At 57.1% G+C, this 26,187-nt stretch overlaps 11 protein-coding genes across 11 annotated transcripts; 4 read left to right on the top strand and 7 right to left on the bottom strand.

Moving 5' to 3' along the window:
- Positions 1–164: 164 nt before the first annotated feature.
- J7T54_006067 (uncharacterized protein) lies at positions 165–2,350 on the top strand (the record flags this gene model as incomplete). The annotated part of the gene is made up of 2 exons (XM_051503419.1): positions 165–1,492; positions 1,765–2,350. 2 exons carry the CDS (start codon positions 165–167, stop codon positions 2,348–2,350), a joined length of 1,914 nt encoding a protein of 637 aa, XP_051366584.1.
- A 955-nt stretch (positions 2,351–3,305) lies between these two features.
- On the top strand, positions 3,306–4,270 carry J7T54_006066 (FYVE-type zinc finger-containing protein-like protein; the record flags this gene model as incomplete). The annotated part of the gene is made up of 2 exons (XM_051503408.1): positions 3,306–3,821; positions 3,887–4,270. The coding sequence occupies 2 exons, from the start codon at positions 3,306–3,308 to the stop codon at positions 4,268–4,270; spliced, it is 900 nt and encodes a 299-aa protein (XP_051366583.1).
- Positions 4,271–4,993: 723 nt separating this feature from the next.
- On the bottom strand, positions 4,994–6,409 carry J7T54_006065 (GNS1/SUR4 membrane protein; the record flags this gene model as incomplete). Its single annotated transcript, XM_051503397.1, has 1 exon — positions 4,994–6,409. One exon carries the CDS (start codon positions 6,407–6,409, stop codon positions 4,994–4,996), a length of 1,416 nt encoding a protein of 471 aa, XP_051366582.1.
- Positions 6,410–8,037: 1,628 nt separating this feature from the next.
- J7T54_006064 (carboxypeptidase y like protein a) lies at positions 8,038–9,768 on the bottom strand (the record flags this gene model as incomplete). The annotated part of the gene is made up of 2 exons (XM_051503385.1): positions 8,038–9,212; positions 9,282–9,768. 2 exons carry the CDS (start codon positions 9,766–9,768, stop codon positions 8,038–8,040), a joined length of 1,662 nt encoding a protein of 553 aa, XP_051366581.1.
- A 434-nt stretch (positions 9,769–10,202) lies between these two features.
- J7T54_006063 (Tryptophan--tRNA ligase) lies at positions 10,203–12,022 on the bottom strand (the record flags this gene model as incomplete). Its single annotated transcript, XM_051503374.1, has 7 exons — positions 10,203–10,517; positions 10,586–10,639; positions 10,688–11,117; positions 11,184–11,403; positions 11,465–11,514; positions 11,578–11,663; positions 11,726–12,022. 7 exons carry the CDS (start codon positions 12,020–12,022, stop codon positions 10,203–10,205), a joined length of 1,452 nt encoding a protein of 483 aa, XP_051366580.1.
- A 626-nt stretch (positions 12,023–12,648) lies between these two features.
- Positions 12,649–13,611, top strand: J7T54_006062 (Ribosome maturation protein-like protein; the record flags this gene model as incomplete). The annotated part of the gene is made up of 1 exon (XM_051503363.1): positions 12,649–13,611. The coding sequence occupies one exon, from the start codon at positions 12,649–12,651 to the stop codon at positions 13,609–13,611; it is 963 nt and encodes a 320-aa protein (XP_051366579.1).
- Positions 13,612–13,864: 253 nt separating this feature from the next.
- J7T54_006061 (uncharacterized protein) lies at positions 13,865–14,550 on the bottom strand (the record flags this gene model as incomplete). The annotated part of the gene is made up of 3 exons (XM_051503352.1): positions 13,865–14,165; positions 14,233–14,363; positions 14,512–14,550. The coding sequence occupies 3 exons, from the start codon at positions 14,548–14,550 to the stop codon at positions 13,865–13,867; spliced, it is 471 nt and encodes a 156-aa protein (XP_051366578.1).
- Positions 14,551–16,055: 1,505 nt separating this feature from the next.
- On the bottom strand, positions 16,056–16,604 carry J7T54_006060 (uncharacterized protein; the record flags this gene model as incomplete). The annotated part of the gene is made up of 1 exon (XM_051503341.1): positions 16,056–16,604. The coding sequence occupies one exon, from the start codon at positions 16,602–16,604 to the stop codon at positions 16,056–16,058; it is 549 nt and encodes a 182-aa protein (XP_051366577.1).
- Positions 16,605–18,795: 2,191 nt separating this feature from the next.
- J7T54_006059 (uncharacterized protein) lies at positions 18,796–20,653 on the bottom strand (the record flags this gene model as incomplete). The annotated part of the gene is made up of 4 exons (XM_051503330.1): positions 18,796–18,881; positions 18,947–20,130; positions 20,184–20,450; positions 20,514–20,653. 4 exons carry the CDS (start codon positions 20,651–20,653, stop codon positions 18,796–18,798), a joined length of 1,677 nt encoding a protein of 558 aa, XP_051366576.1.
- Positions 20,654–21,541: 888 nt separating this feature from the next.
- J7T54_006058 (General alpha-glucoside permease) lies at positions 21,542–23,497 on the top strand (the record flags this gene model as incomplete). Its single annotated transcript, XM_051503319.1, has 1 exon — positions 21,542–23,497. The coding sequence occupies one exon, from the start codon at positions 21,542–21,544 to the stop codon at positions 23,495–23,497; it is 1,956 nt and encodes a 651-aa protein (XP_051366575.1).
- A 922-nt stretch (positions 23,498–24,419) lies between these two features.
- J7T54_006057 (Membrane associated eicosanoid/glutathione metabolism-like domain protein) lies at positions 24,420–25,040 on the bottom strand (the record flags this gene model as incomplete). Its single annotated transcript, XM_051503308.1, has 3 exons — positions 24,420–24,716; positions 24,792–24,923; positions 24,987–25,040. 3 exons carry the CDS (start codon positions 25,038–25,040, stop codon positions 24,420–24,422), a joined length of 483 nt encoding a protein of 160 aa, XP_051366574.1.
- Positions 25,041–26,187: the final 1,147 nt, after the last annotated feature.

Below are 26,187 nucleotides of genomic sequence, written 5' to 3'. Positions count from 1 at the left end.
CTTTCGCTGCACGTATTCCGGATCACGATGCGCATTTCCAAACCATTCGCCTAGGTGCGGAACATACCGTTGATCAGGGTCCTCCACCCTGGCTCAAGCCAGTCAGTCAGTCGCCTGAGCGCACACCACTCTCAACGCATTATATATTATTGTTACTCGACAGTATGGGGGCATCGCAGAGGACACGTCCCTTTCGGACTTTTCGACATGGCATCTCGAGCTCGCTGTTACCGAGTCGCCACTGGGATGCAGCCCCGCGACAGACTTCCAGCCGAGCTGTCAGCTCCTCGGCTGCCCCAGTCACCAGCAACATCGATGGGAGCATCGCGCCCGCGCCAGAACCAACTCCAATTCGCTCTAGTCGGCTCAAGGAGACCAAGCCCTTTTCCGACTTCCTGACGGACACTCTCCACCGTCAGCACGACTATCTCAGGATCTCCGTCACGGAGCGCTGTAACCTACGATGCGTCTACTGCATGCCCGAAGAGGGTGTGCCCCTCTCACCAAACGAGCACTTGCTGACGACACCTGAGATCTTCATGCTCTCGTCCGTCTTTGTGCACCAAGGCGTCACCAAGATTCGGTTGACGGGGGGCGAGCCTACCGTGCGGCGGGACATAGTGCCCCTGATGCAACAGCTCGGTACCCTGAGACCCCATGGCCTGAAGGAGATCTGCCTGACCACGAATGGGATATCACTCCATCGGAAGCTGGACAGTATGGTCGAGGCGGGCTTGACGGGCGTGAACCTCAGTCTGGATACCCTCGACCCCTTTCAGTTCCAAATCATGACCCGCCGCAAAGGGTTCGCGGCGGTGCAGAAGAGCATCGACCGTATCCTGGAGATGAATCGACTGGGGGCCGGGATCAGGCTCAAGATCAACTGCGTCGTCATGCGGGGCGTGAACGACCGCGAGATACTGCCCTTTGTCGAGATGACGCGCGAAAAGGACGTCGAGGTCCGCTTCATCGAGTACATGCCCTTTGACGGGAACAAGTGGAGCAAGAAGAAGATGTACAGCTACGGCGAGATGCTGGATCTGATCCGCGAGCACTACCCCGGCCTGGACAAGGTACGCGACCACAAGAACGACACGAGCAAGACGTGGCAGGTCCCGGGCCACGTCGGTCGGCTGGGCTTCATCACGAGCATGACGCATAATTTCTGCGGCACCTGCAACCGCCTCCGCATCACCAGCGACGGGAACCTCAAGGTCTGCCTATTTGGGAACGCAGAGGTGTCGCTGCGCGACATTCTACGGCGAGCCAACGGCGGTAGTCCCATCGACGAGCAAGCCTACGAAGCCATGAAGCAGATTGAGATGGACAGGCGGCAGGGCTTGGTACCGCATGAGCAAGCTTTGGGGATCGCACCGGCGGAGGCTGAGCTGTTGCACGTCATTGGCATGGCTGTCAAGCGGAAGAAAGCCAAGCATGCTGGCATGGGCGAGCTGGAGCACATGAAAAATAGGCCCATGATCTTGATAGGTGGGTGAACATTTTCGCACACGCGATATCTATGTCTTTACCATGATATACCCTAGTCTCATAGGCAAATTCGTACATTCACGTACGTAGTATACTTGGAGTCTTGGACGGCGAGACATGATGTGGGGCCTGGGGTAAGTGACTTTGCTCGGCGCGAATTTGTTGTTCATCAACGCCATGAAAACCGCCGAATCATGTCCCTGCAGCATCAACATCACCTGTCGTCATAATCATGCCTCTCAAAGTCCCTCGTAGCCCCTTTTTGCCCTTGGGCAGGACCTGCTCGGCTCGCCATCCTCAGCAACAGCAGCAGCATCGATTCTTCGCAGCGGCCCCTCGCGTCCGCAAAGACGACGACGAGAAGCCCCGGCTGACGCACGTCAACCCGTCCGGCGCCGCGCACATGGTCTCCATCTCGTCGAAGCAGCCGACCAGCCGGACGGCCGTGGCAGCGTGTGCCGTGCACTTTTCCAAGCCCACCGTGCTGCCCCTCATCGGCGCCAACAGCCTCACCAAGGGCGACGTGCTCTCCGTGGCACGCATAGCCGGCATCATGGCCGCCAAGCGCACGCCGGATCTCATCCCGCTGTGTCATCCCATTCCCATCTCGCACGTCTCTGTCGATCTGGAACTGCGGCCTGGCGAGGACGAGGACCAGGAGAAGAAGGACAGGGTGGAGATCCGGGCGACGGTGTCCTGCGATGGTAAGACGGGGGTCGAGATGGAGGCGCTGACGGCCGCGAGCACGGCGGCCTTGACTGTGTACGATATGTGCAAGGCGGTGGATAAGGGGATGCGCGTGGAGGGCTTGAGGGTCGTCCTCAAGGAAGGGGGGAAGAGCGGACGATGGGAGATGGAATGATGAGGTGGCTGTTGATTAGTATGTATATACATACGACGCTAAAACTGGCAATGTACAACGTCTGGTAACTTGGATGCTTAGGGTGCCTGAGTGTTGGTCGCGTAAAGCCTCGAGTCTGATCTCCAACACCTCTTTCGTCGTTGGAGAGGAGAAGATCCTTGCCCCAGCCTCTCATGCCGTCACATAATTATCATCGACGATGAATCCGATGGAGGATGACGCCCGACACCATCAACTTGGGAAAATCTGTCCTGTCCCCGACGAGGACCAAGATCACCGTTCTCATCAAATTGAGATGTGAGTGGATGAGAGGCCAGCTGCACAAGTGTCGACGCGACGGCCAATTGCCGGGCCTAGAATGTCAGCGCCGGAGAACGGCTACGTCGTATTGCACTATTTGGGTAAGGACGTGCCAGAGGCTACAGGCACCCGGGAGCCGCTAACGGCGAGCACGATAGGGCGACACACCAGTCAGAGGCCGCAGTGCAGGGTTCCCTGAGGGTCCTGAGGGCCTCGGAGGGTCCCAAGACATCTTGGCAGGTGCCCACCCCCGTCGTCCCTCCGGTTCGAGTGCTCCATGGAGAAGGCGCGAGAGAGGCTGGACGAGGCACTCCAACAAAAGACCCCGATGTCCCGATTCATCAACCCCCCTGGGCCCCCTCCATGCCAATATTCCATGGCTTTTCGAATCCTCGATAGAATCTAGACATTGCTTCTTTCCTTCACGGCGGCTGTTTCACCAGAAGGCGACGTGGTACACGACAATACGCCGCAGCATCTCGCTAGACTCGTCCTACACGAAAAGCGCACTCGTACAAACCACTCACGACGTACAGCCAACCAACCCCTCCACGCCTCACGCCTAATAATCACTTTTGCCCCCCCCGCCTCTTCGAAACGACACGCGACCAGATACCCAAATCGACCACACAACACCTACACACTCGCCTTCAACATGGCCTCCGATTTAATCATGCCCAACATGCTACCGACCGAGCAGAAGCTCCCCTATACCCCTCAGCATCAGCCCCAGGACTCTCGGCAGCGTATTCAACGGCCTCAGCATGTCCGATCCACGTCTTATCACACCCCAACTGGGTCCCAGCAGATCTCACCGCTGAGCACTTCGGACCAAGAGCAGCAGAGATCATCCATGCCCTCGTCGCCCAAGAGCAACAATGATCGCCAGAGTGGTCGCCCAATGTACATGCCGGCTGTCTTGCGACCCAACAGCGACTTCACGCAAGTCTCACGGACCAGCACGGGCACCTACTCGCCAGTGTCAGAGCACAGCCGCAGTCGCCGCAACTCGAACAGCGGGACGTTTCGCAACGTGCCTGGCTTTGGTGTCATCCAAAGGCTGAGCCGACGCTCCACGGACGAGCTGGCCAAGGAGAAGGAGCTCGTCGGCACCCTCGATCACAAGCTGTTCCCCGAGGTGACAGACGCTCCGACGCGACAGCACTGGAAGGTAAGAGATTGTCCCACTGTCCCATCGGTGATTCATCGTTCAGAGCGCTAACGATCACCCCAAAGCCTGACCCGGAATCCTCCATCTGCGACGATGCCACTTGCCGGCGCGGCTTCAGCTACTTTGTCCGTCGCCACCACTGCCGACGATGCGGCAACATCTTCTGCGATGAGCATTCCAGCTACGAGACCCCGCTCGACCAGGACGCCAACTACAACCCCCGCGGCGCCCCGTCGCGCACCTGCAACCACTGCTTTGAGGAGTATCGCGTCTGGCACAGCCGGAACAACAGCCACAGCTCGAGCTCCGTGTCGTCGAATGACATGCCTGTCACGCCCATCTCCGCGGCCGGGAAGCCGAGCCAGAATCTACAGGCCGGCCTGCAGCTGGCAAAGAGCCCCAACGCGGCCGCCAGCGTCCCTCGCGACTGGTCATGGAGCACTTTCTAGATGTCATCTGCGTTCCACAGATCAAACCTTCACTTCAAGATCGACATATACACACGCACCACATACTTTGAACTGGCCGCACATTTAGATTGGGCCTGGCGTTTGGAATTACGATAAGCGAGCGCTGCCGAGGACAGCTAATTTGCTTTTGCTTTACTACAAACACAGATACAGCGGAGTCTTTTGAGCCATGAGCAAACCTGGCAGGCGTTTTTTTCTTGGAATTTTAGAACAATAGAGCGCATATAGATGGTCTGAACTTCAAACTACCGATATATACTAAACTTGGATGAGTACTTATCAAATCGTTGCGTCAAACTTGCTGTCCCGAGTCCCTGTACTGTACCCCACGTGTGAACGTCATGTCATATCCCGGCAGATGTCATCACGCAGATCTTCTTATCAAACTTCCACTAGCGATGTAAAGACTGACTCGGGTTTGAAGCAATATCAGTGCTGCGTAGTTATTAATCAAGGTATGACCACCCAGCATCGTTTGCAACAGCATCGTTTGCAAGCTCCGATCCGAGGGCACACGGCCTAATTTCCTTTTTGTCCATTCAAAACCAAGACCATCACCACCCAAAAACGCCCCATGCCGACGCCGGATGCCATGTAATGCGTTGTACCCGAAAAATGACAGTAAATGCAGAAACGCAATCTCCTTTGTGAACGAACGACTTCTTTCAGCACTTCCTTGTGTTGGTCCCAACTGTCTTCACTCTATGCCCTCCTATTGGAGCCCTTGCCGGCCTTGCCCTTCTTGGGAGTGTCGTCGTCGGAGATGGCGCTCCCGTTGGCGCCGTAGACCTCCTTCTGCACACCCTTGGCGGCGTCCCATCCGGCCTTCTCGGCGAGCGTGACCTCGTTACTGAGCCTGCGCGAGGCCAGGCTGGAGCCCTTGCCGTTCATCTTGTTGGTCTTCTGGGCGGCGTTGCTGCGCTTGAGGTAGCTGGCGATGAAGAAGCTCATAAAGAGGTAGGTGAGGGGCGCGAGGTAGAGCACGTTGAGCCAGATGGCAAACGTCTCACCAGCGCTCATAATGCAGGGCTGGTTGACGTGGACGGTCTGGGCGCTGAGGGTCGACTCGACGATGGAGCCGTTGGGGACGGTCTTGACGTGGCCAGCAGCGTTGCCAAAGACGAGGTTCCTGATCGCGTCGAGGGCGCCTGCGTCGGTGGCCGGTGCGGAGGGGGCGTCGACGGGGACGGAGACCTCGTTGACCGTGGTCATGGGGACGACGTAGGAGATGAAGGAGTGGAGCATGGTGTAGGAGCCGCCGAGGAGGAACTGGGTGATCTGCATGGTGGTGAGGGAGCGCTTGATGGCGACGGGGACCTTGATGTGGAAGGCGGTGACGGTGTAGTAGGTGTACATGAGCGAGTGGATGAAGGAGTTGACGAGGACAAAGACCCAGATGGGCGAGGACATGAAGCGGATGCCCGCCCACATGCAGAGCATGGCACCGGCGTGGTGGTACGTCTGGAGCGTGGAGCTGGGCTTGCCCTTGGCGAGGATGATAAGGGTGTCAATGACCTCGTAGAACTTGCTGAGGTAGAAGATCCAGCCGTAGTAGGCGAGGCCCTCGTTCCAGAGACGGCCGCCCTGGGCGCGCGAGGGCATGCCGTTGTCGAACGCGCCGCCGTCGGCGGCCAGGGTAGCCCAGGCGCCGGTGGTGTCGTCGTGGTAGATGGAGTTGCCGAGCCCCGGGGCGCCGAAGACGCGGCAGAAGGAGTCGGCGGTGCCAGCGAGGCCAGTAGAGGCCATGGGGCTGACGATGCTGCGGCGCATGCCGCCTAGCATGCCGACAAAGGTCCAGGCCGAGTAGACGGCGAGGAAGACATTGTGGAGGATGACGAGGACCTTGAAGGCGCCGGTCTTGGAGACGGCCCAGGCCTTGTTCCCACGCGACTTGTTGTAGTAGTTGAGGAGCTTGACGGTGACGGCGTAGGTGGCTGCAATGGTGATGGGGACCTTGGCGTCAAGCGCAGCCGTGAACCAGGTGTCCGGGATATTGAGCGGGTGCAGGATTGAGTTGGGCGCGGCTGGGGGAGGCACAGGCGCCGCATGGCCGGTTGGTGGAAAGGCAAAGAGCGCTGGCTCTGGCATGGTGGCCAGCAAGCTCAACGTGTCGGACATTGTGGGCTTTTTGTTGGTGAAGATGGGGGACTCGGAGGATGGATGTTCGCTCGCTTGTTCAGATTGTCGACTGAAGGTCGACTATAACCGAGTGTTAGGTTGGAAGAAGTCGCAAAAGCCGGTATGAGGATATGTTCCAGGGCGTAGGTCCGTGACAAAGCACGACGCTGACGAAGAGGGATGGATGGAGAGATGGGAGAATGTCGAATTTGACGTGAACGGACAACAAGGCAGGCAGGCAGTCGGTCGGTCAGGACTAATTGTTGGTTGGACTGAGAGGGGGAAGGAGCTGGCTGGAAGAGGGACCTGCTCCGAAATGTTGTGCAACCTCGCTTGTCTTGGCTCCAGACTAGGTAGGAAGATAGACGGACAGGTAGAGCGACTGCATGTGGCCCGTGGGTATAAATGAACGGATGTTAATTCGACTGAGGACTCTACATGTACGTATAAGCGGGAGTGGAGACGCCGGGACGCGCGCGGTGCCCTTGGGGAGGCGGATTGGCATGCAAAGAGGCTGTGATGATAATATTTCGGGGCGGGTACGTACGCAATGCAGACCCAACAAGCTTGTCTTGGTTGCACAAGCTTGGAGTTTGGTGGACGTCCCCGGACGTACACGCGGTTCTTCTGCTGAGCTACAGAAACTGAGTTTGGCTGGTGTCTCGTGTATACTTGGGAAGCCAACTCATCATTCAAATGCTGTTGCTCTGAGACTGCTATCACCATCAGATCGCGACAGAGTCGCAGACAGACTCGAGCTCGGTCGACTCCCAGCCGACGGTCTTCATGTGAGATCGGACCCTGGGAATCTGCGCAAGGGACCCTCCCTCATGCGTCCCAGCTACCTCGGCATTGGGGGCGCGCGCAGTGAGCACATGTCTCTTTTCCAGAAACATGAGGGCTTGCGGCGTGAAAGAAAGAAAAAAGAAGAAGTTGGGGCTCGGGAACGTCCACGGCCAGGGGTCCAGCGGTGGGGCGGTCCCGATCAGGCAGTGGGGGTCGCCGAGGACTTGTATCTGATAGTGCTATCACCAAGGATCCTGCAGTCCACTAACAGATCAAAGTCTTGGCTGTATTTGTTGTTGAGGCGCTAGTGGCTGCCGGTGGACCCTTACATGACGGACACCAGCTTCATTCTGCCAAGTGCACAAATTCGCAAGCTACCAATACTAGTGATAATGAACAACCAAAGGTCCGAATGTGCTGCTTCTTGCAAGCTGAGGAATGCCTAGACCATCTGTTCAAGACGCTCATGGGCTCATTGGCAACGGTAGCTGGGACAGTCTGCGCAGCAAGGCGACGCCTCTTCGCTGGAATTGATCGCCGCGCAAACCTGCATGACCGCCTCCCAACAAATCCGGGTGGGTCGCCTTGATAGGCTTTTTCGACGTTCCCCGGGACCGTTGGCCCCTCTATTCTTCGGAGAGACGGAGGCACTTTTTCTACCCTAGGCCGTGCCGCCGTAGGGTACCGTGCGTGCGTAACCGATCGTTGGAAAGGGTAGCGTCGGACTGACCAACATCCTCGGAAGCTTGTCTTATTCTGGCACCCAATTGATCACTACAGACGTACGTACGTATCAACAAAAAAATTGCACATCAATGTCAAGCATTCACTCCACCCCCAGATCAGGCTGTCCACTCGCCCGCCATCCAGCGGTTGATCATGTCGCTCGCCGCCTCCGGCTGGTCGTAAGGCACCATGTGCCCGGCCTTGAAGATCTTGACAAACGTAAAGTTGTGGCTCGTCTTGACGCGCCCGTACTTCTCGCCATCCTCCTCGTCCTCCCCGCCATACGTCAGGAACCCCAGCTCGGCCTCGTTAAAGGCATCCTTGTGCGCCCACGCGAGCCGCTCCACCCACGCCTTGATTCCCAGCCAGTTGCAGATAAAGTCGGCGTCACCCACGTAGACGAGAAAGGGAATCTCCTTGAGCACCTTGGCCGTCAGCCGGTAAAACGGCTTCATCCAGTCCCCCGTCCGCGTGAAGTCCCGGTTCACGTCCCAGTTGCAGCTGCCGTAGTGGTCCACCTCGGACCCCACGGCCTCCATAACCTCGCGCTGGTTGAGGTAGTCGGTCACGTACTTGATGCCCGTGTAGCAGAGGTTCGCCTCGTCCTCGCACGGGTCGCGAATGTCGTATGGGTTCCGGCCCGACCGTGTGTACGGCAGGATCAGCGCGTTGTTGCAGTACAGGTGCGCCGGCACGCACGTCCAGGCGCTCTCCGTGTCGTAGCAGCGCTGGATGAGCGACTGGCACCGGTCCAGCGACTTGTCCATGGCCTCGCACTCGGGCTCCTCGAGCACCGCCGGCCAGCCGCCCGCCCCGTCGCAGGCGTACGGCTTGTAGTAGGCGTACTGCGTGAGCACGTCCGAGAGGCCATTGCCGACCATGGCGCTCTTGATGTTGATGTTGCGGTGCGTGTGCGACAAGATCTCCGCCGCCATGGCCGGAATGTAGTGGCCCCCGTACGACTCGCCGGCAAGGTGAAAGTCCTGCGCCGCGTACTCGGGGAACTGATGGAAGAACAGGCTGAGCATGGCGTAAATGTCCTTGGCCGACTGCGTCGAGTCCTTGACGGTCTTGGGGCTGTGCGAGTACCCCACGTTGACCGGCTGCTCGATGAAGATGACGGACGCATTGTTGTTCCAAGCGTGCGGGTTGCGGACAGGCTCCAGCTTCTCGTTGATCCGGGCCGGACCAAGCTCGAAGAACAAGCCCACCATCGAGGAGCATCCTGGACCACCGTTGAGCCAAAGGACCACGGGGTCGTTCTTGGGGTCATTGCGAGACTCAAAGAACCCTAGTCTGGTCAGTCATGCCTCTCATCTCTTATCCATACTCGAGTGCCGCGTCGTTGAGATGTCCTTACAGAAGAAGAGGTGCTTGTCCTCCTCGTACTGGTCCAGATAACCAGAGTACTGCTTCACATCATCCACCTTGAGCTTGGACGGATCGACCGACTTCACCCTCAGGCCATAGTCGCTCAAATCCCCGTCCACCTTGCGGTGCGTCCCGCCCTGTGTCTCCACGACGATCTCCGCGACGTCGACGCCCTTGACGTGGAATTCATAGTCGCTCGTGGGGCGCCTCGTTGCTGGCTCTGGCTGAGCGAGCGTCGCCTTCTTGAACGTCTCGAGGGCACCAGGCACCAGCATGGACACCTCGTTCCAGGTAGCCTTGATTTCACTGGAAGCTTCACCCCAGAGATCCTCGAGGGGCGACCACCAGCTATCCTGGTCAATGGCACCAAAGTCAAAACTTGGTAGCTTGCCGCCGTTCAGAACCTTTTGTTCCTGGGCGAGAGCCGGCGAGGCGACGGCAGCACCCAACGCGAGGGCAGACTGGGAGAGACGCATCTTGACCAAATGATATATAATCACGATCGAGTGACCGTATGCGATGAACACACTGAAGGAAGAAAAAAATAAGAAGAAAAAAAAAGAGAGCTCATCGTGCACGACTGACGGGGCTGACCGACGTAATATCTTCCTGCCTACCGGCACAGCGATCCTTCGACTAACACCCTGCAGTCCGTTGATCGACGGCGCGGCACCGATCTATTGTTGATAGTGGACTAGCTCGATGCCGGGTAAACATGGTGGTGAAGTGTTCGTGTACTATCGGCCCCGGATCCGAACCGTCGCTCGGCCGGGGTTCGTGCCAATCCACGACATCGTGCCGAAAGTTGGAACTCTATCGCCCATTGAATTTGAAGATGGAACAATTGAGATCGCGACGAGATAAAAAAGCGACTGTAGGCTTGCAAGCATCTCTACTTCTTGTCTTATCTCTATGACGACGCGTGTGTAGCGGCCTTGGCCGCTTCCTTCTCCGCCTTCTGCTGCGCCAGCTTCTGCTCCTTCAGGAGCTTCTTTTGCGCATTCTTCGACAGCTTGCCGTCGCCAACCTCACCACCCTCCTTCGACTCGCCGCCCTCGGCCTTGACAGGCACCACGAGGTCGGCGCGCGGGACGTTGGGGTTGCCGGCCCACTCCAGTGGTCGCGTCGCCATGAACTCGTTGACAACGTCCTCGTTGACCTTGGCCCTGCGCTCCTGGAACCCCGTGACGTATTTCTGTAAGTGCTCGATGCAGACATTCTTCATCTAGACACAGTGTGTATGAGCGGCTTGCCATCTTTGACAAGGGGGACGGGGTCATGTGGCAGACATACCTCGCCAGTAAGCAATTCTCCGCTCCTGTACTCGCGGTTCAAGCGGGCGAGTTCCTACCATCATTAGCCTTCAACTCTCCCATCGCAGGCAACGCCTCATACCTCGTCGTCGTCCATCATGAACTGCAGATACTGGTACGCCACGTCGACATCGGGGTTCCCGCCCAGCTCGCGGTGCTCCTCCAGCGTCTCCTGGCCGCCCGAGAAGGCATACTTGTTGATCTTGGTCTTGATCTGCTTCGGCGTGTCGCTCAGGAAGATGGCCGAGTTGGCGTCGCTGGCCGACATTTTGGAGCCAGGCCCTTGCAGGGCATCGAGGAAGCGCATGTGGATGAGGGAGGGCTTGGCGTAGCGCAGGCCGTACGCCGCATCGCGCGTGAGACGGAAATAGGGGTCCTGGTCGATGGCGCACGGGATCAGGCACGGGATGCCCGCCACGCGCTTCTCGTCCGCGCCGAAGATGTGCGGGAAGGACGTCGCAAAGGCGGTGGCGCCCTGGATGCTGGCAAAGTGAATCTTGCCAATGTTGGAGCTGCGACAGAGTAAGCCTTGACGCACGCACGCACGCACAGCTCAGCGAGCAGAGACAGCCACCGACCTTCCGTCGAAACCAAAGATTGCCTTTGCGGTGTTGTACGTCACGCGCTTGGAGAAGCGCACAATGTTGCGGTAGAATGCGCCACCGACATACTCAAAGTCGGAAAAGATGAAAGTCTTCTTCGGGTCGAATCCAATGGCAATGATGTCCATGGCATTCGTCTTGCTGTACCCAATAACCTCCTCGACGGTGCGCTTCTCGGAGAAGAGGAACTTTTCATCTGCCAACGGGTCAGTTGACTGGCAAGTTGTCGCGTCGCTTAGAGACAAAGCAAGGCTCACCATCTGTCAACATGATGATTAGGGGCACGTCGAGAACGTCCTGCAGCCACCTGGACGCAAGGTTAGGAACATGGCTTTATTTGCGGGAGGTCCTCATGGGCTGGCCTCCTTACTTGACAAAGTCGAACACCTGAGTGTGGCCTACGTGCATGCTGTCACTGCTCGGTCCGCGCCCCGTGTAAAGGTAGAAAGGTTCATTCTGTGCCAATATGTCAGCCACGGTGTAGCCGGTGAAATTCAATCCCATGCTGAGAAACTCACCTTCTCGTAGCGATCCAAGATGAGTGACAGGTCCCTGTGACTGAACACAATCTGCCGTCTCATGAACCGATGCGGCTTGTGACCCGTGACCTTTTCCCAGCGCTCGAGGAGCTTGTCGTCGATCAGGGACGTGCCAAACTCATTCGTGAGCTTGTGGTAGTCAATGGCCTTGACCTTGCCATCCTCTCCCACCTCGCCAGAGACGTTCCAGGGATCAATCTTCTGGCCGCCCGAGGTGGCCTGGGTGGCTTCCACGTCGGCGGGTGCCGGTGGCACAGGCTGCGAAGAATCGGCCATGGTGGTCGATGGTCAATGATCGAGCGCTGGGGAGTGTGAGGTGAGTCGAGTCACAGTCTCGTATTGTCCCTCGCTAGAAAGGTCCCAGTCGGCCAGTCCGTTGTGACTCAAAGTGTCAAGGGGTCCTTTTGAGGACTGAATTTGGAAGGCGGGGCATGAGCCTCCAGTGGTGGGGGGAAGGCTGACACAATACTTGGAGGACCACGCCGGCAGTAGGCTGGGGTCGTTTATGAGCAACGGTGCTTTCATAAGTACTATCTGCTGCCGATGTAATTGATTCACAGGAAGAGTATTATCAATTCCAAATTTTAATGCCGATAAAGACCGCTATGCAGCGTATATAGCTCTTCGCGCAAAGCACCAGTCCACTGACTTTAATGTCAACACTCACAAAACCAAGAATGCCCTTTGGCGGGGTTCGAATGAAATTTTGGAGGCCCAGGCTTGCTGTGCTCAGGCGGGCGGGCACCTGGGAATATGACATGTCCGTCATCCTCACTGCAGTCGTCGTCATTTCCCAGCGCCAGGTCCATCCATTATATACCTGGTAAACACAACATACAGAGGCTTCCGGTTCTTGTCTTCTCCTCCAGAGCTCGCACACACACACACACACAGCCGCCATCATGTCACGACAGATCAACCAGCCGTCGAACCAGATCAAACTCACAAATGTCTCGCTCGTGCGCCTCAAAAAGGGCAAGAAGCGCTTCGAGATCGCCTGCTACAAGAACAAGGTCCTCGAGTACCGCTCCGGCATCGAGACGGATCTCGACAATGTCCTGCAGATCCCCAACGTGTTTCTTAATGTGTCAAAGGGCCAGACAGCTCCCAAGGAGGACATCGAGAAGGCGTTTGGCAAGGGGAAATCGACCGATGATATCATCCTGGAGATTTTGAAAAAGGGCGAACTACAAGTCGGCGAAAAGGAGCGGGCCGCACAGCTAGAACGGGTGCACAATGAGTTGATAGGCATCGTGGCAAGCAAGCTCGTCGACCCGAGGACAAAGAGGGTGTACACGTCGGGCATGATCGAGAAGGCGCTCGACATGCTGAGCTCGGCGGCGCACACAAACAGCGCGGACAAGAGCGCCACGGCGAGTGGCACGGCCACCCCGACGACGACAACGGCTGGCGAAGAGGGCGACGCGAAGCCCTCGCGGGCCAAGGAGCACAACTGGACGGGCGTCGTCACGACCAAGAGCGCAAAGAGCCAGGCCCTGGAGGCTATGAAGGCACTCATTGCACACCAGCCCATTCCCGTGGCCAGGGCACGCATGAAGCTGAGGGTCACATGCTCCACGAACGTGCTCAAGCAGGCTGTCAAGTCCAGCGGCGGCGGCAGCGGGAAGGGTGCGTCCAAGGAGGACGACGGAGAGCAAAAGGCGGCCGCCCCCGGCACCGTCAAGGACCGGATCCTGGGCTACGTGGAGCAGGTGGAAAGTCAGGATGTCATGGGGTCCGAGTGGGAGGTCGTGGGCTTCGTGGAGCCGGGCGCGTACAAGGCGCTGTCCGACTTTATTGCGAACGAGACAAAGGGGCAGGGGCGGGCCGAGGTTTTGGAGATGGCCGTGACACACGAAGACTAACGATAGATGCAACGTTGATAGATACCCCCTATATCAGTCCTCAAGCAGCAAACACCTTGAGCGTGGACACCTTTGCGTATGCACATCAGATTGTTTTTGAAATGCTTTTTTGATCATTGTTGTCGATCCTAGCCGTGTGTTCCCGAAAGCAATCCGTTCAATATGCTCATCAAAGTAGAGAACCCAGCCGTCACGCCTAATATCCCACTCCCAAAACGTAGTAGAATCATGATGCTTCCTCGCGCCGTATCGTTTAACCACCCTTCCTCTTGGAGACACCGACAGTCCTGCCACGGCGGCCGGTGGTCTTGGTGTGCTGACCACGCACGCGGAGGCCCCAGTAGTGACGGAGACCACGGTGGGCGCGGATCTTCTTGAGGCGCTCGAGATCCTCGCGGAGCTTGGAGTCGACACCGTTGGCGAGGGTGTGGATGTCCTTGCCGTCGACAATGTCGCGCTGCCTGTTGAGGAACCAGGTGGGGATCTTGTACTGCGTGGGGTTCTGGATGATGGTGACGATACGCTCGAGCTCTTCCGAGGTGAGCTCACCAGCACTGCGGACGATTGTTAGTCTTTACTCCTTCTCTCCTCTCTGCTCGAAGCGTGGGTGGTCCTGCATACCGCTTGTTCAGGTCGACATCGGCCTTCTTGCAGACCAAGTTGGAGTAACGACGGCCAACACCCTTGATCTTGGTCAAGGCGTACATGACCTTTTGCTTGCCATCGACGTTGGTGTTCAACAGACGCAAGATCTATTGCCCACGTTAGCCAATATCCTCCAAGTCATGTGTTCGTCGCATGTATGGTGGACGTTTCCATCGAAGTAAATGCGCGCGCCGCCGTCGTGCTCTGCTGGGCAATGCCATCGTGAAAAAAGAGGGTGGTGTGGTGATCACTTACGAACTGGAAGTTCGTCTTCTCCCCGGAGACGAGCGACATGATGGGCAACTGGGCGGTCGGTTGCCTTGTGTGTGCTCGTTGTTGAATTCGATGGTTTCGGGCGAGGTCGAAAAGAAGGGCGGAGATTTGGTCGACTTCACCCAGACGCTGTGAATTTTTGGCGTGTGGGGCGGTAGGTAGGGCAAGAGTGGTGGTGCGCCAAGGTCACGTGCAAGGATGCTACAGCTCGGCCATGACCACCGGCGAAAAGAATGTTCCGGCTGTGCTGCCCGTCTTGCTTGCGGCAGCGGGTTTCGCGATGCGCAGGGCAAATTCTGTGTGAGACATGAACTTAATTCAAGATATCGAACCAAAGCCTGCGTCGCCTGGCCTATATTGGCTGAGGAAGGCGGTACGCATCGCTTGCAAATAGAGGTAATTACTTGCTCTTCGACGTGAATGCACCGTCTTTTGCCATCGCTCGGTCAACCGTCCCAAAGGTTGATCTTGAGCCGGATACCGGGGCACTCGTTGCCTTTGTACGAGACGAGAATAACTCCGACAACGTTTTTTGAGTACGATACCTTTAAGTGTTCTCACTAAGTGAAGGTCTTCGTAATTTATCAGTTGTTACATGCTTCGATACTACATCAGCGATGGTCAGGACTGGGACACTCGGCCATCTGACACGCACAGACAAACAAACATCCTCATTTGGCGTATGCGCATCCGAGTGTGCTTGTCTACGCATGCAGGTATCACAGACACAGTGTCTTTGTGGTGGTAATCGTTGTATCATTAATGGCAAGGCCGATATGAATGACGGCTGCTATGTCTAAGTCTATTGTAGTTGTACAACCATCAGAGCCGTGCCGACGTCGGTCCCGACGTGGGGCACTTCCTTCTATTAGATATTTATGCTGAGTAGGCAGCACCAACATTGAAGAGTCGATGACAACCTGGTTGTTCATGCTGGAGCCCGCCAGGTATAGTCGCCTGATACGGCTCAAGCAGCTATGGGCTCGGTTCAAGTTTTCCAAGTGAGACGCTTGCTTGTTGATGCGACGTCGTGTCAAATATAGTTGCACATAATGCAACATTAGAATAGACGAAGCAACCTAGGACGTGGTGACTGGCTCTGTGCATCTGCTCTGTTGAGCTGTGCAATGCCGTCATGTGCGCGCTGAGATTGTCGTGGCGACGTGCCCAGAAGATCTCGCTGTTCTCCGACAGAGGACCTGCGGCAGAATCAATTCTGCCGCGCCAAGCATGATCAACCGTCGGCATGACCACGCCGAGTTGGTGTGGTGAGTGTCGTGCGCGGTCGAGGCTCACCCGAGCACGCCCACCACAACCGCCGTGGGCATGCGGCTTTAGACGGGCTGGCGGGCCCGGGGGCCAGAATGCAGCGTGGCGGCGCCTCCAGTCGTCGCCTCCAGTCACTTTTCGGAAAGAACCGAATGCGACCGGGTAAAGCAGGGAATTAGTCGTTTCCTACGCGAGGGTAGCGAAGCGAAGGAATTTACAATATGCGATAAATTCGTACTCGTCTTTGGCGAATTCATTTAGGCTCGCGTCAAATCCAAGGTGGTGGACGCGCCCGAAGTTGTGTAGCTGCCGTCTGTGTGATCGCCGTCGATGCTCGCGGCGCGTGTGCAGCAGGGGCTCCATTCGTAATCAGTGCAGATTTGGCTCATGCGGTCTGGGCTGGAGCCGAACTCAAAGGTGAAGCCGCTGAGCATTTCCTGGTGCTTAAGATTCTGGGCCGTCAATGGCTTGTCGCGGGGATGCACCGGCCTGCCCTTGTTCTTGGCCTTGCTCGCGGCATTGACCTTGGCTTGCCGTGCCTTTTCCTTCTCTTCGTCCTTCTGCTTCCTGCGCTTCTCCTTCTCCTGATCGGTCCGCGACGTCCAGGACCAGAGAGCTTTCGGCGATGTCGAGGCAGCGGTGAGGTTTGTGTTCGCCCGATGGAGGGAGGATGGTGTGGTCGAGCCCGAGCCGGAGTAGCCCGAGTCGAAGGTGTTGGCGTGGGCGACGGGCCGGATCTGAATAGCTTCTGTTTCTGATGTGCTGGACTTGTGCAGGGCACGGCGAACTCGATCACGAATAGCCATGACGAGCGACTGTCTGTGTCCGGGACTGGTGGTATGGGTGGTTGTGGTGGTCGGGGGAAGTTGCGTGATACGCGAGATTCGTTACTTGATTTGGTAGGCAGGCTCAGTTGAGGCGGCGGCTTGCACGTTGGGATCGACTCTGAGAGGTGTTGGAAGAGGGTAATAGCACGAGTGATTCAAACATGTAAATAAGTATTCGATGGTGACCGTAGACTGAGCAAAGATATGAGGTGGGAGACCCTGGATTTAAGACAGCAAGAGGATCGAGAGGAGACAGGCATTCTTGGGGCCAAGATCCGGGCAGACAAGACCGGGCTGGGGCCTGGCTGGGCATCTGATGATGGCGCCTACTGGGCGGATCATGGGTGGTGGGATTCGTGGTAAAATGGAGGGTCGGCGCTGTCGGTTCCACCCTCCTGGGCCGACTCCACGATGATGACAACTGAACTGAAGAGCACGAAGCGCGAGGATGCGCACCAAGGATTGAGAGGCCCGGCGGGCGAGGCGAGGCGAGACACGGAGTACGTACCTCGCGGGAAGCTGCCAGGCAGGCAGCCACGAGTGGGATGAATGGGGGGATGGGAGGGGCCTGGGCCCCTGATTTACTCGGTCCAGTCCGATTCAGTCTGGTGCCTGCAGGGAAGACTGTCAACTCAAGGCCGCAAGCGAGAAACGCGCTGGGCGCGGCGCTACCGTTCCGATGCGATAATTAGGCATTTTTACTGGCGGCCCAGCCATTTCCAGTTTTCCACCTGCCCAGCCGTTATGGCCGTCGCCTGTCCGGCCGGACCGGTCTGTCTTCCAGAACGAATCGAATGCTCACACACATACGCACATGCATTGGGTGTGTGAAATTTTTCTCTCAAGGCGGAGAATGTGTGTTGCTCTGGATGGTGAATATGTCTAGACTTGCAAAGTCTGTCCGTGCTGCGTCTTTCCAGGCTTCCAGCCACCAGTTTCACTATTGACAGATGAAGCATGTGTGCGGAGTGGGAGAGGACCAGACACCCCCACGCCTCGGCCAGACCTACGACCGAATGATGCTGAAGAAATGTCGCCGCTACTTGAGACTTGAGACACAGTACGATGACAAAGGACCTTGTCGGCCCTATCACGTTTGGCGACCCAGGGACATGGTGTGAGGCTCGAGTTCAACACAGGCTGCTCGCGGCGATGATTCGGGAATTCTTGGGACGATGACCGCATTGCTGTGTTTTGCATGAACAATTCAATCCCATCGACGTACCCCGACGTATCGTCGCCAAGGGTCTGGGAAGGCCTGTGAGCACTCAGCACCGTAATCGAGTTACGTACCTATCGTGTACTGTACGTAGCGAACCTCTGAGCATGAGCCATTTTCGACTCCAGACCCAATTCTTCCCCCAAGCGGAGCCCCCGGATGATTTCGACAAGGGCTACGCAGTAGCACTCCAGTCGGGAGACGCGGGAATTGTCGCGAAAGAGAATTTGCCGCTTCCAAGGCCCTCGACTCTCGACTCCCGACGCACGGGTCACCCCAAAAGACGTCACCTCAGCGAACCAGGAATTCGACCGAGCTCGTTCCGGCGTCCACTCATGCCCACACGGTCACACCCAACAAGAACTAACAGCAATTGCAAGGCGGTGGCCACTGTCCGTCCCTCTTGGCCAATTCTCGGCGATTCCTGTCCAGTGTCATGTTTCACGGAAGACGGAGCTCGGAGCCTGCAGCCTGCTGCTGCCTGTGGTTGCTGGAATGTACATAACTCGACGTAGCGTGGGGAAAGCGTATGCCAATACTTGAAAGAGTCTAATGATTGCTGCACCTTTTCTTTGATTACGAGGACATGAAAGGTCGTCAGTTCCACCGCCACTCGTTCAATATCACGGGCGCCAGGCCAACGTACTGTGCCCACTGTGCCGCTGGCGAGCGCTGTCGGCCCGTGCGGTCGTTGCAATCTTCGATGGATGGCTTGGAGGCGGCTCATTAGTTACCGACGCAGCGACAGCTCCATGTCCTCTCATGCAGCCTCCACTTGACAGCAGGCGGCGGATCCGGAATCTCCAGCTCTCAAGCTCCCCAGAGTCACGTTGCGTTAATTACGTTACGCGAACCCTATTCCCCATACTTGTCGTCCACAAGGTAATGACACAACACTTTATGTTGATTCTTGTGTAGATTCTCAATGCTCGTTCAGAAATTTGCGGTGCCTCATAGGACACCACGTTTCCGCCTACACTTGACATACTTGTAGTCATACTCCCTCTCCAGCTGTTGCCCTTTGTCCAGCGGTAGCTCTGCTATCCAACAACCTGAAGTCCAGTGCCAGCTGCTACGTGCGATCACCGCGCAACACACTCACTGCCCAACACCCCCGCGCTCCCGGCCCCGAGACCACCCAATGCTGTCAGCCCCCAAGCAACAGCACTCGATTCCCAGTCCAGCTCGCCGGCTTCCTTAACTTCATCGCCTTCTACCAATGCAGCAGCCTCTGATGGCGTGGGCTCGTATGAGGCGTCACTAACGGAGTCAGACTCTCTCTTGACCTTGCGAGGTCGTCCGCGGCGACGCGGCGAGGGAGCCGGCTCATCATGGTGAGTCTTGGTTGCTACCGCCCGAGGGGACTTGTCAGCATCGCGATGCTCAAAGTCCCTCTCGTGCTGTGCGTGCGTGTACCACGGAATCGACGCGGCGAGAATGTCGGCCACATCCGTCGCGCGCACAGCTGCCCAAAGACCCAAGCTCGTCCCTGAGAGCAGTACATCGAAGCCAGCACCACTAACCACAGGATGGTCCGAGGTTGCGCTCAAGATCCTCCCAATGGCGCTCGTTGTCCTCTCCCATGCCGATCGTTTCTCCATGTCAAACGGCAAGTATTTGCTGTGGCGGTGGTAGTATGCACTCGGTGCGCTGTGAAGCAGGCCCTCGTACGAGACCTTGACGTGCAGCACGAAGCTGCCGAGGGATGCCAATTTGAACAAGGTCGCGTAGGCTTGGTGAGTATCGCGGTGACTAGTCAAGGTGCGACCCCAGCTTGCTGGCAACAGGTACGGCAGCACCAGGGGCATCACTGTGAGCGATCTGCTGAGCAGCACAGCTGGAGCAGCGTTTGGGCTATTGACTGCTTGACGTGCGTTCCACAAGGCAGCATATGCCAGACCCAGGCACGATGCGCTGATGAAGATGGAGGGCGTCCACGTGCTAGGCTTCAGGGTGAAGAATCGCCCGACCCGTGGCGGCAGGGGTGACGGCGTCAGCAGCAGTGCGATGAAGAAGAGATTCTGTCCAAACGATAGTGAAACCAGCTGGCCGAGCAGAGAGTACGCCCACAGATTGGACATGTTGCGACGGCGACCCTCGACGGACAGGAACAGATTCCAGGGGATGAGGCCCATCTCGATCTGCTGCCCCCACCAGAATCGACGCGCTCGTTCGGCCAGAATCTCGAAACTATCGAGCTGGACAGGCGTGTCGGTCATCCAAAGACCTGGGTACACATCTGTTGCATTCTCCCCAAATGGAAAGAGGCCTTTGTCTCCATAGACTCTGCGGTCTGTGTAAGTGAATGCTTTGACATGTCCCATAGAATATTGACGTACCTGAGTGGAACCGCGATGTCTCGCTCTCCAGCCCAGACCTTGTACGATAGCACAGCGTGCTGAAGGGCCGCGTAGCTCGCACTGCCCAAGCTCAACAACGCCAGGATGGCAAATACCGGGATGAGCGTTGCGCGCGAGTGTCGTCGTTCCCTCGTGTCCTGCGCCGGGCCAAGAGCGCGCTTGGACCGGTACAGGCTCCGCCCAACCCCCACAGTCAGGAGCACCGCGGCGATGACATGCCCGGCGACTAGAGCGACAGACTGGTAGCTAGCGATGGCATGTTAGTCAGTCTCGGCACTCGAGCACGTACCGCGCCAGTTGCAATCTTACTTGACTTGCTGCTCGAGAGGCACGGGTGCCATGTTGAAGATCTTAGGGTCGGGGCCAGAGACGCTGAGGTCAAGAGGGTTGACGGCATTGAAAGATTGGTGTTGTTGTTTTGTTGCTGTTTGGGGTAACAAGCCCCGCATTAAAGACGCGGACATGTTGATTGACTGGCTGCCTGGCTGGCATGCAAATTCACCGGTGCTTGACTGCGAGCCGGTGCCGTGACCGACTGTCTGTCTCATCAGATTATCAACCCAGGAGTCATCAAAGCTGGTAAGCTGCAAGAAGATTTCGCGGTGAAGGAAGACTGGAGTCTGTCGAGTGCAACTGGCACCCAAAACCTGATCATGGTTTGGCGCTTATCAGTGGCTCCTTTGCAACCCAAAGCTCCAAGCCCACTTCCACATGCCAACATGAGCAGCTTGCCCTCACACCTCAAAACTTGAAAGGGCCACGTCGTCATTCCTGCCTCAACTGCAAGTGCTTCCCAAAGTCTGGATTTCCTGGGAATTTGACTCCAGTATTCGGTTCGCTAATAGCTGTTAATTACTAATCTATCGTGCTCCATCTAACCTAATGCTTTATTGTTCATCTCTGGCTGTCTGTGAGCGAGTGCACACATTTTTATCGATAAGGTAAGGTACCTTGGGGTGGCATTGGACCCTGACACCATGTGACGCAACCCCTTCCTCACCCCGGGGTCGCTCTTTCGGAAATTCTTCAGGCTTCGACCCAGTGCATACAGCCCGTGACTCGCGAGTCATACCACCTGATCCAGACCCCGACTTCGAGGCGCGACTCGCGTCGTCTGACGATGGCGTGAACCTCATCGAAGACCTGCTTTCTCTGCTCTCGTGGACCATCACTCCCAATCGAATGACTGCCCCTTAGCTTGCATCACGCGGCTGAGGCAACGCTAGGTTAGGAGGCGGACGCTTCCTTCTGCTCTACAACCACTACATCTCGCGTCTGTACTGCAACCTCGAACATCCCTGGGCACAGACACGACACGACCATCTACATCACAGACGATGACCGCGACCACTCCCTCGAAATCGTTAAGCACGTCTCTTGCGCAGCAACAAGACGACGTTCATCACGCTTCGGCGCCCGAGCATGTCACGAACTACCGCAGAATCGACGAAAGAGCACCCCTGATCCTACCCAATGAACAAGCGGATGGAGGCTGGAGCGTGGGAGATGGGACTGAAGATGACGACGAAACTCAAAGAACAAAGAGTGTCTGGTACCTGATTCTGCTGACTATCAGCATCGGCGGGTTGCAGATCGCGTGGTCTGTAGAGCTATCCAATGGCTCGCCTTTCTTGCTTTCCTTGGGTCTGAGCAAGTCTTTGATGGCGCTGGTGTGGATCGCCGGCCCGTTGACTGGCACGTTGGTGCAGCCCTATGTCGGTATGCTCAGCGACAGCTGCCGTCTGTCCATTGGGAAGCGCAAGCCGTTCATGCTCGGAGGCTCTGCGGTCACTGTCGCGTCGTTGCTGCTGCTGGCATGGACGAAGGAGATCGTGACAGGGGTCGCCGGGGCATTTGGTGCCGATGTTGAGTCGAGTGGCGTCAGGGTCATGACCATTGTGGTGGCAGTCATATGGGTGTATGTGCTGGACTTTGCGATCAACACCGTGCAGGCTGCCATTCGCGCCTTCATCGTTGACTGCGCACCGGCCCATCAGCAGGAGGCTGCGAATGCAATGGCCAGTCGCATCACGGGCTTCGGCAACATCCTCGGGTACATTGCGGGCTACCTGGACCTGCCTGCCTATTTGTGGATCTTTGGCGGTACTCAGTTCAAGATTCTCTGCACATTGGCGTCCATTGCTTTGGCGTCGACGATCATACTCAGCACGATGGTCATCAAGGAAAGGGACCCTCGCCAAGAGGGACCGCCACCCGCCAACCACCGCGGGGTCCTGGCCTTCTTCGTCACACTGGTGAAATCTGTGAGACGCCTGCCGCCGCAGATCAAGAGGGTCTGCGAGGTGCAGTTCTTCGCCTGGATAGGCTTCTTCCCGCTCTTGTTCTACACGTCGTCCTACATTGGCGAGATATATGTGGAGCCGTACCTACGAGAGAATCCCCACATGCCACCGGAGGAGTTGGACAGGCTCTATGAGCGAGCGACCAGAATTGGCACATATGCATTGCTCATGAACTCGGTTGTGAGTCTGCTCACCAACGTCTTGTTACCCTTCTTCATTGCACCTACGTACGACAGCGTGCCGGTGGTTGCACAGGTACCAGGGGAGACTGACACGGCATCAACGCTACTCGATGACGACAAGCCCTCGATGCTGGATCGTCTCAGAATCCCAGGATTCACGCTGAAACGAGCCTGGTTTGGGTCTCTGGTGCTGTACGCAGCCGCCATGCTTTGTACAGTCCTCGTGCGGTCTGTTGAGGCTGCGACTGCCCTCATTGGCCTCGTCGGCATCACCTGGGCAATGACCCTCTGGGCGCCATGGGCCATTATCAGTGCCGAGATTAGCCGGCGCGACGCTCTAATCCGCGCTCAGAAGAACCGGTCCAGCAACGGGGCCTCCGAAGCCTCCAGTGACGCATCGGCAGAGGACGAGGAGACGGACCAGGCAGGCGTGATTCTAGGCATTCACAACATGGCCATTGCGGCGCCACAGATGATTGCCACAGTGGCTTCCAGCATCATTTTTAAGATCTGGCAGAAGCCTCGCGGCACGCCGGGGGACCACAGCCTTGCCATTGTGCTAGCGCTGGGTGGCGTCTGCGTCTTGTTTGCGTCCTTCTTCGTTGCGCAAATCAAGGACGACCCGTCGATGCCGGCAGATGCCATGCTTGGTGTTGAACAGGGTGACGGCCGGGACGGTGCAACGAACCGTGCGCAACCTTCGGCTGCACTTGACCGCAGGCCGAGCCATGAGCGGTGGAACCGGGCCACGCAAGGGCGAGCCACACTCACTCGGAACAGGAGCTTTGGAGGAGCAGAGATGCATTGAATCTAAACGTATAAAGCGTGTTGCACTGTGGCAACTTTGAACAGTCCCTCTGCCTTACACAGACCCAGCCTATTTGCCTGTTTCTCGAGAAGCACGAAATCTGACCGACGTACTTTCCGTCACAAGCTCTGCAAGACCAAGACTAGTCTCTGTGGACCTGTGGCCCTCTCCAAGCAACCGCTTCATCGGTGCCGCGTCGAGGGCATCGTCGGCTCTGGCAGAGCTAGAGACTTGGATACAGGCTCGTCAGATGGCACGGGATCTATCTCATATGACGTTTGACCACATAGTCCAATCTGTGATCTCGTCTCTCCCGGCACTGGTCCACGGGAGAAATCGTAGGATGTGACCCCGGCCCAGAAGAAGCACCAGCTCGAGGACCCGTCGCAATACGCATAGTCGCAGCTCAGACTGGTAGCTGACGACGGCGCTGGCGTTGGCGTCTGTGCTGGCCGAGGAGTTGTCGAGATGGTCATCGGGGCTGGAAGGGCAGCGGCCAGCACGGCGAAGAAACCGACGAGAACGAGCATTGTCGAAGGCAAGGACGGTGGTATTGTAGCAGGTGGTAAGTACAGTCGATGTCTAGAGGTTGGCAGGTGGTTTTTTTTTTTTTTTGGTTTCCAGAGCCAGCCAGCTGATTTTTAAAGCCTCTCAGATGTCAGGGCGTCTCTTTTATACCCTGAATCTATTCATTGTACGAGGTCGGTCAAGCTGGTGGGCAGCACCCTGCCATGTCCACGGCCTGCTGGAAGGATGACGTTCTGTACTAGTATGTATGCATAGCACTTGCACGACGATGGTCGGGTGGATCCAAGCTTGTATTCCATCACATCAAGACTGATTCATACTCCATGCAGCCCCCCCCCCCCTTGTGACGGCCACGCCAGAAGAAATCCCCACGTTACCACTTCTCCCGTCTAACTTAGAACACGTAGGCATTCATAGCCTTGAGTCCAGCCGAGATCCAGATACTCACAATGGTCCATGCGCCGCCCTGCCACAAGGCGGAACGGAGGAAGCTCATGCTCGTTTCCTGGCACATGTGGACGTAGGCGACATTGAACGCGATGCGGGAGGCGACGTAGCCCCAGGTGAGGGCGTTGAGAATGCGCGGCTCGATGCCGACCTGGTTGCCGGCGACGACGGCGGCGGCGAAGAAGCCGACTGTCTCGAAGCCATTCTCAGAGGCCTGCTTGGCCTTTGTGATACGGGACTTTGACTGTGGAGAGAGAGGGTACGTCAGTCACTGCGCGCGTGGACTCTACGGGCCGACTCTGGCTGGTGTTCAACGTACAGCGGCGTCGAGGGTTTGGGTCTGGGCGACCTTGTCCTTGAAGGTTCGGGGGTCACGGTTGTCGTAGATGCTCTGTGCGCTGGTGATGGCGTACACGTGAGGGCCCAGGGCGCACAGGAAGGCGGCGGGGACCTACGTGGGCGCAGACGCCGGTCAGTATATCAGGCTGCTCTGCTCGCACGAGACAAGACGTACACTGAAGTAGGAGAGGTTCTTGGAGAGAATGTCGAGGCCAACGTTGGACGCCATTGTGATGGTTTGCGGTGCGTGTGACTAGCGGAGAGAAGAGAGCGAATGCTAGTGAGTGTGTGTGTGAAAGGTTGTCTTGACAGCGCAATGGAAGCTCGGTTCTATGTGTACAGTAGTATCATGATTAATTATGGGCATCCGCACTGGCGATGACTTCATCGCCGGCGGCCTGGATCCGATGCCCGGAGACAGGGATGCGATGCCGAGGCGCGTTATCTAAGTACTATCAGACTACTCCGTACAGCGGATCACGTGCACCACGTGCACGTATACAAGTATGAATTTATTATTTATTGGTATTCATTTGGTGATCCGCGAGTGTCCCTAATATTAGGCACATCCGTCTGGGTTGGAGACCCACACAAAGTCGCGAAGAATTGTGGTACCTGGGGTGGACGACCTGACCCGTGCGAGGAAGGAGTCAGGACGTCAGTCGCTTCCTCGCCGACATTTTGCGGGTGGTCGTATGAATATGATCTGACGCACTTAACTCATTCATACCTCCAGCCTATCCTCGCCACAATCTGTTTCCATCGCCAAATCCATCGTCGGATGGCGTTGATTCAGAAAGGTACATGTCCTCCGCATCGATGTCATCGAAAATCAGGCGGTAGTCGAAGCCTCGGTAGGCCTTTGCCGCCGTGGACATCACATATAGTCTGGAATGTGCCGGAGCCCGGCGACAGAAGCGTGCGCGCTGCCGTCGCCGCAGGCCGCCACCGCGGAGGAGAGCTCGGACCAACATTGATGCCCAGGACACGCTAACCCCAGTGGGCCGACGGAGGATCGACTGCCGGCCGGCTGATGGACCATATCATGATGTTTATCTGGCAGTCCGGCAGACTTGGCTCGTGGCAAAGGGTCGCTGACCGTCATTGGCTCGCCTGTGCGCTTCCATCTGCCGGGGCCCCGGGTTGCATGAGAAATTGAGAATATGCTGCAGCTACAACGTGAATGCGAACGCGGGGGGAAACGTAAAGGGGGCCAGATGGACTTCCCCATGCTTTTCCCACCTATTGTCCGGTCTGTATCGAACCATGCGCCGAGGGCAGCCAAAACCGCTCCAATAACGTGTCTCACCTCCCGTCGCTCAGCAGGAATACCGGTGTTGATGCCATCGGGCGGGACACGACCTGGTTTCTCATAG

This window comes from Emericellopsis cladophorae, assembly GCF_022114955.1.
Source record: "Emericellopsis cladophorae strain MUM 19.33 chromosome Unknown NODE_1_length_1489480_cov_119_871856, whole genome shotgun sequence".
Lineage (NCBI taxonomy): Eukaryota > Fungi > Ascomycota > Sordariomycetes > Hypocreales > Bionectriaceae > Emericellopsis > Emericellopsis cladophorae.
Note: the sequence above shows the minus strand (reverse complement) of the source record. Positions and strands in the feature narration are given on the sequence as shown.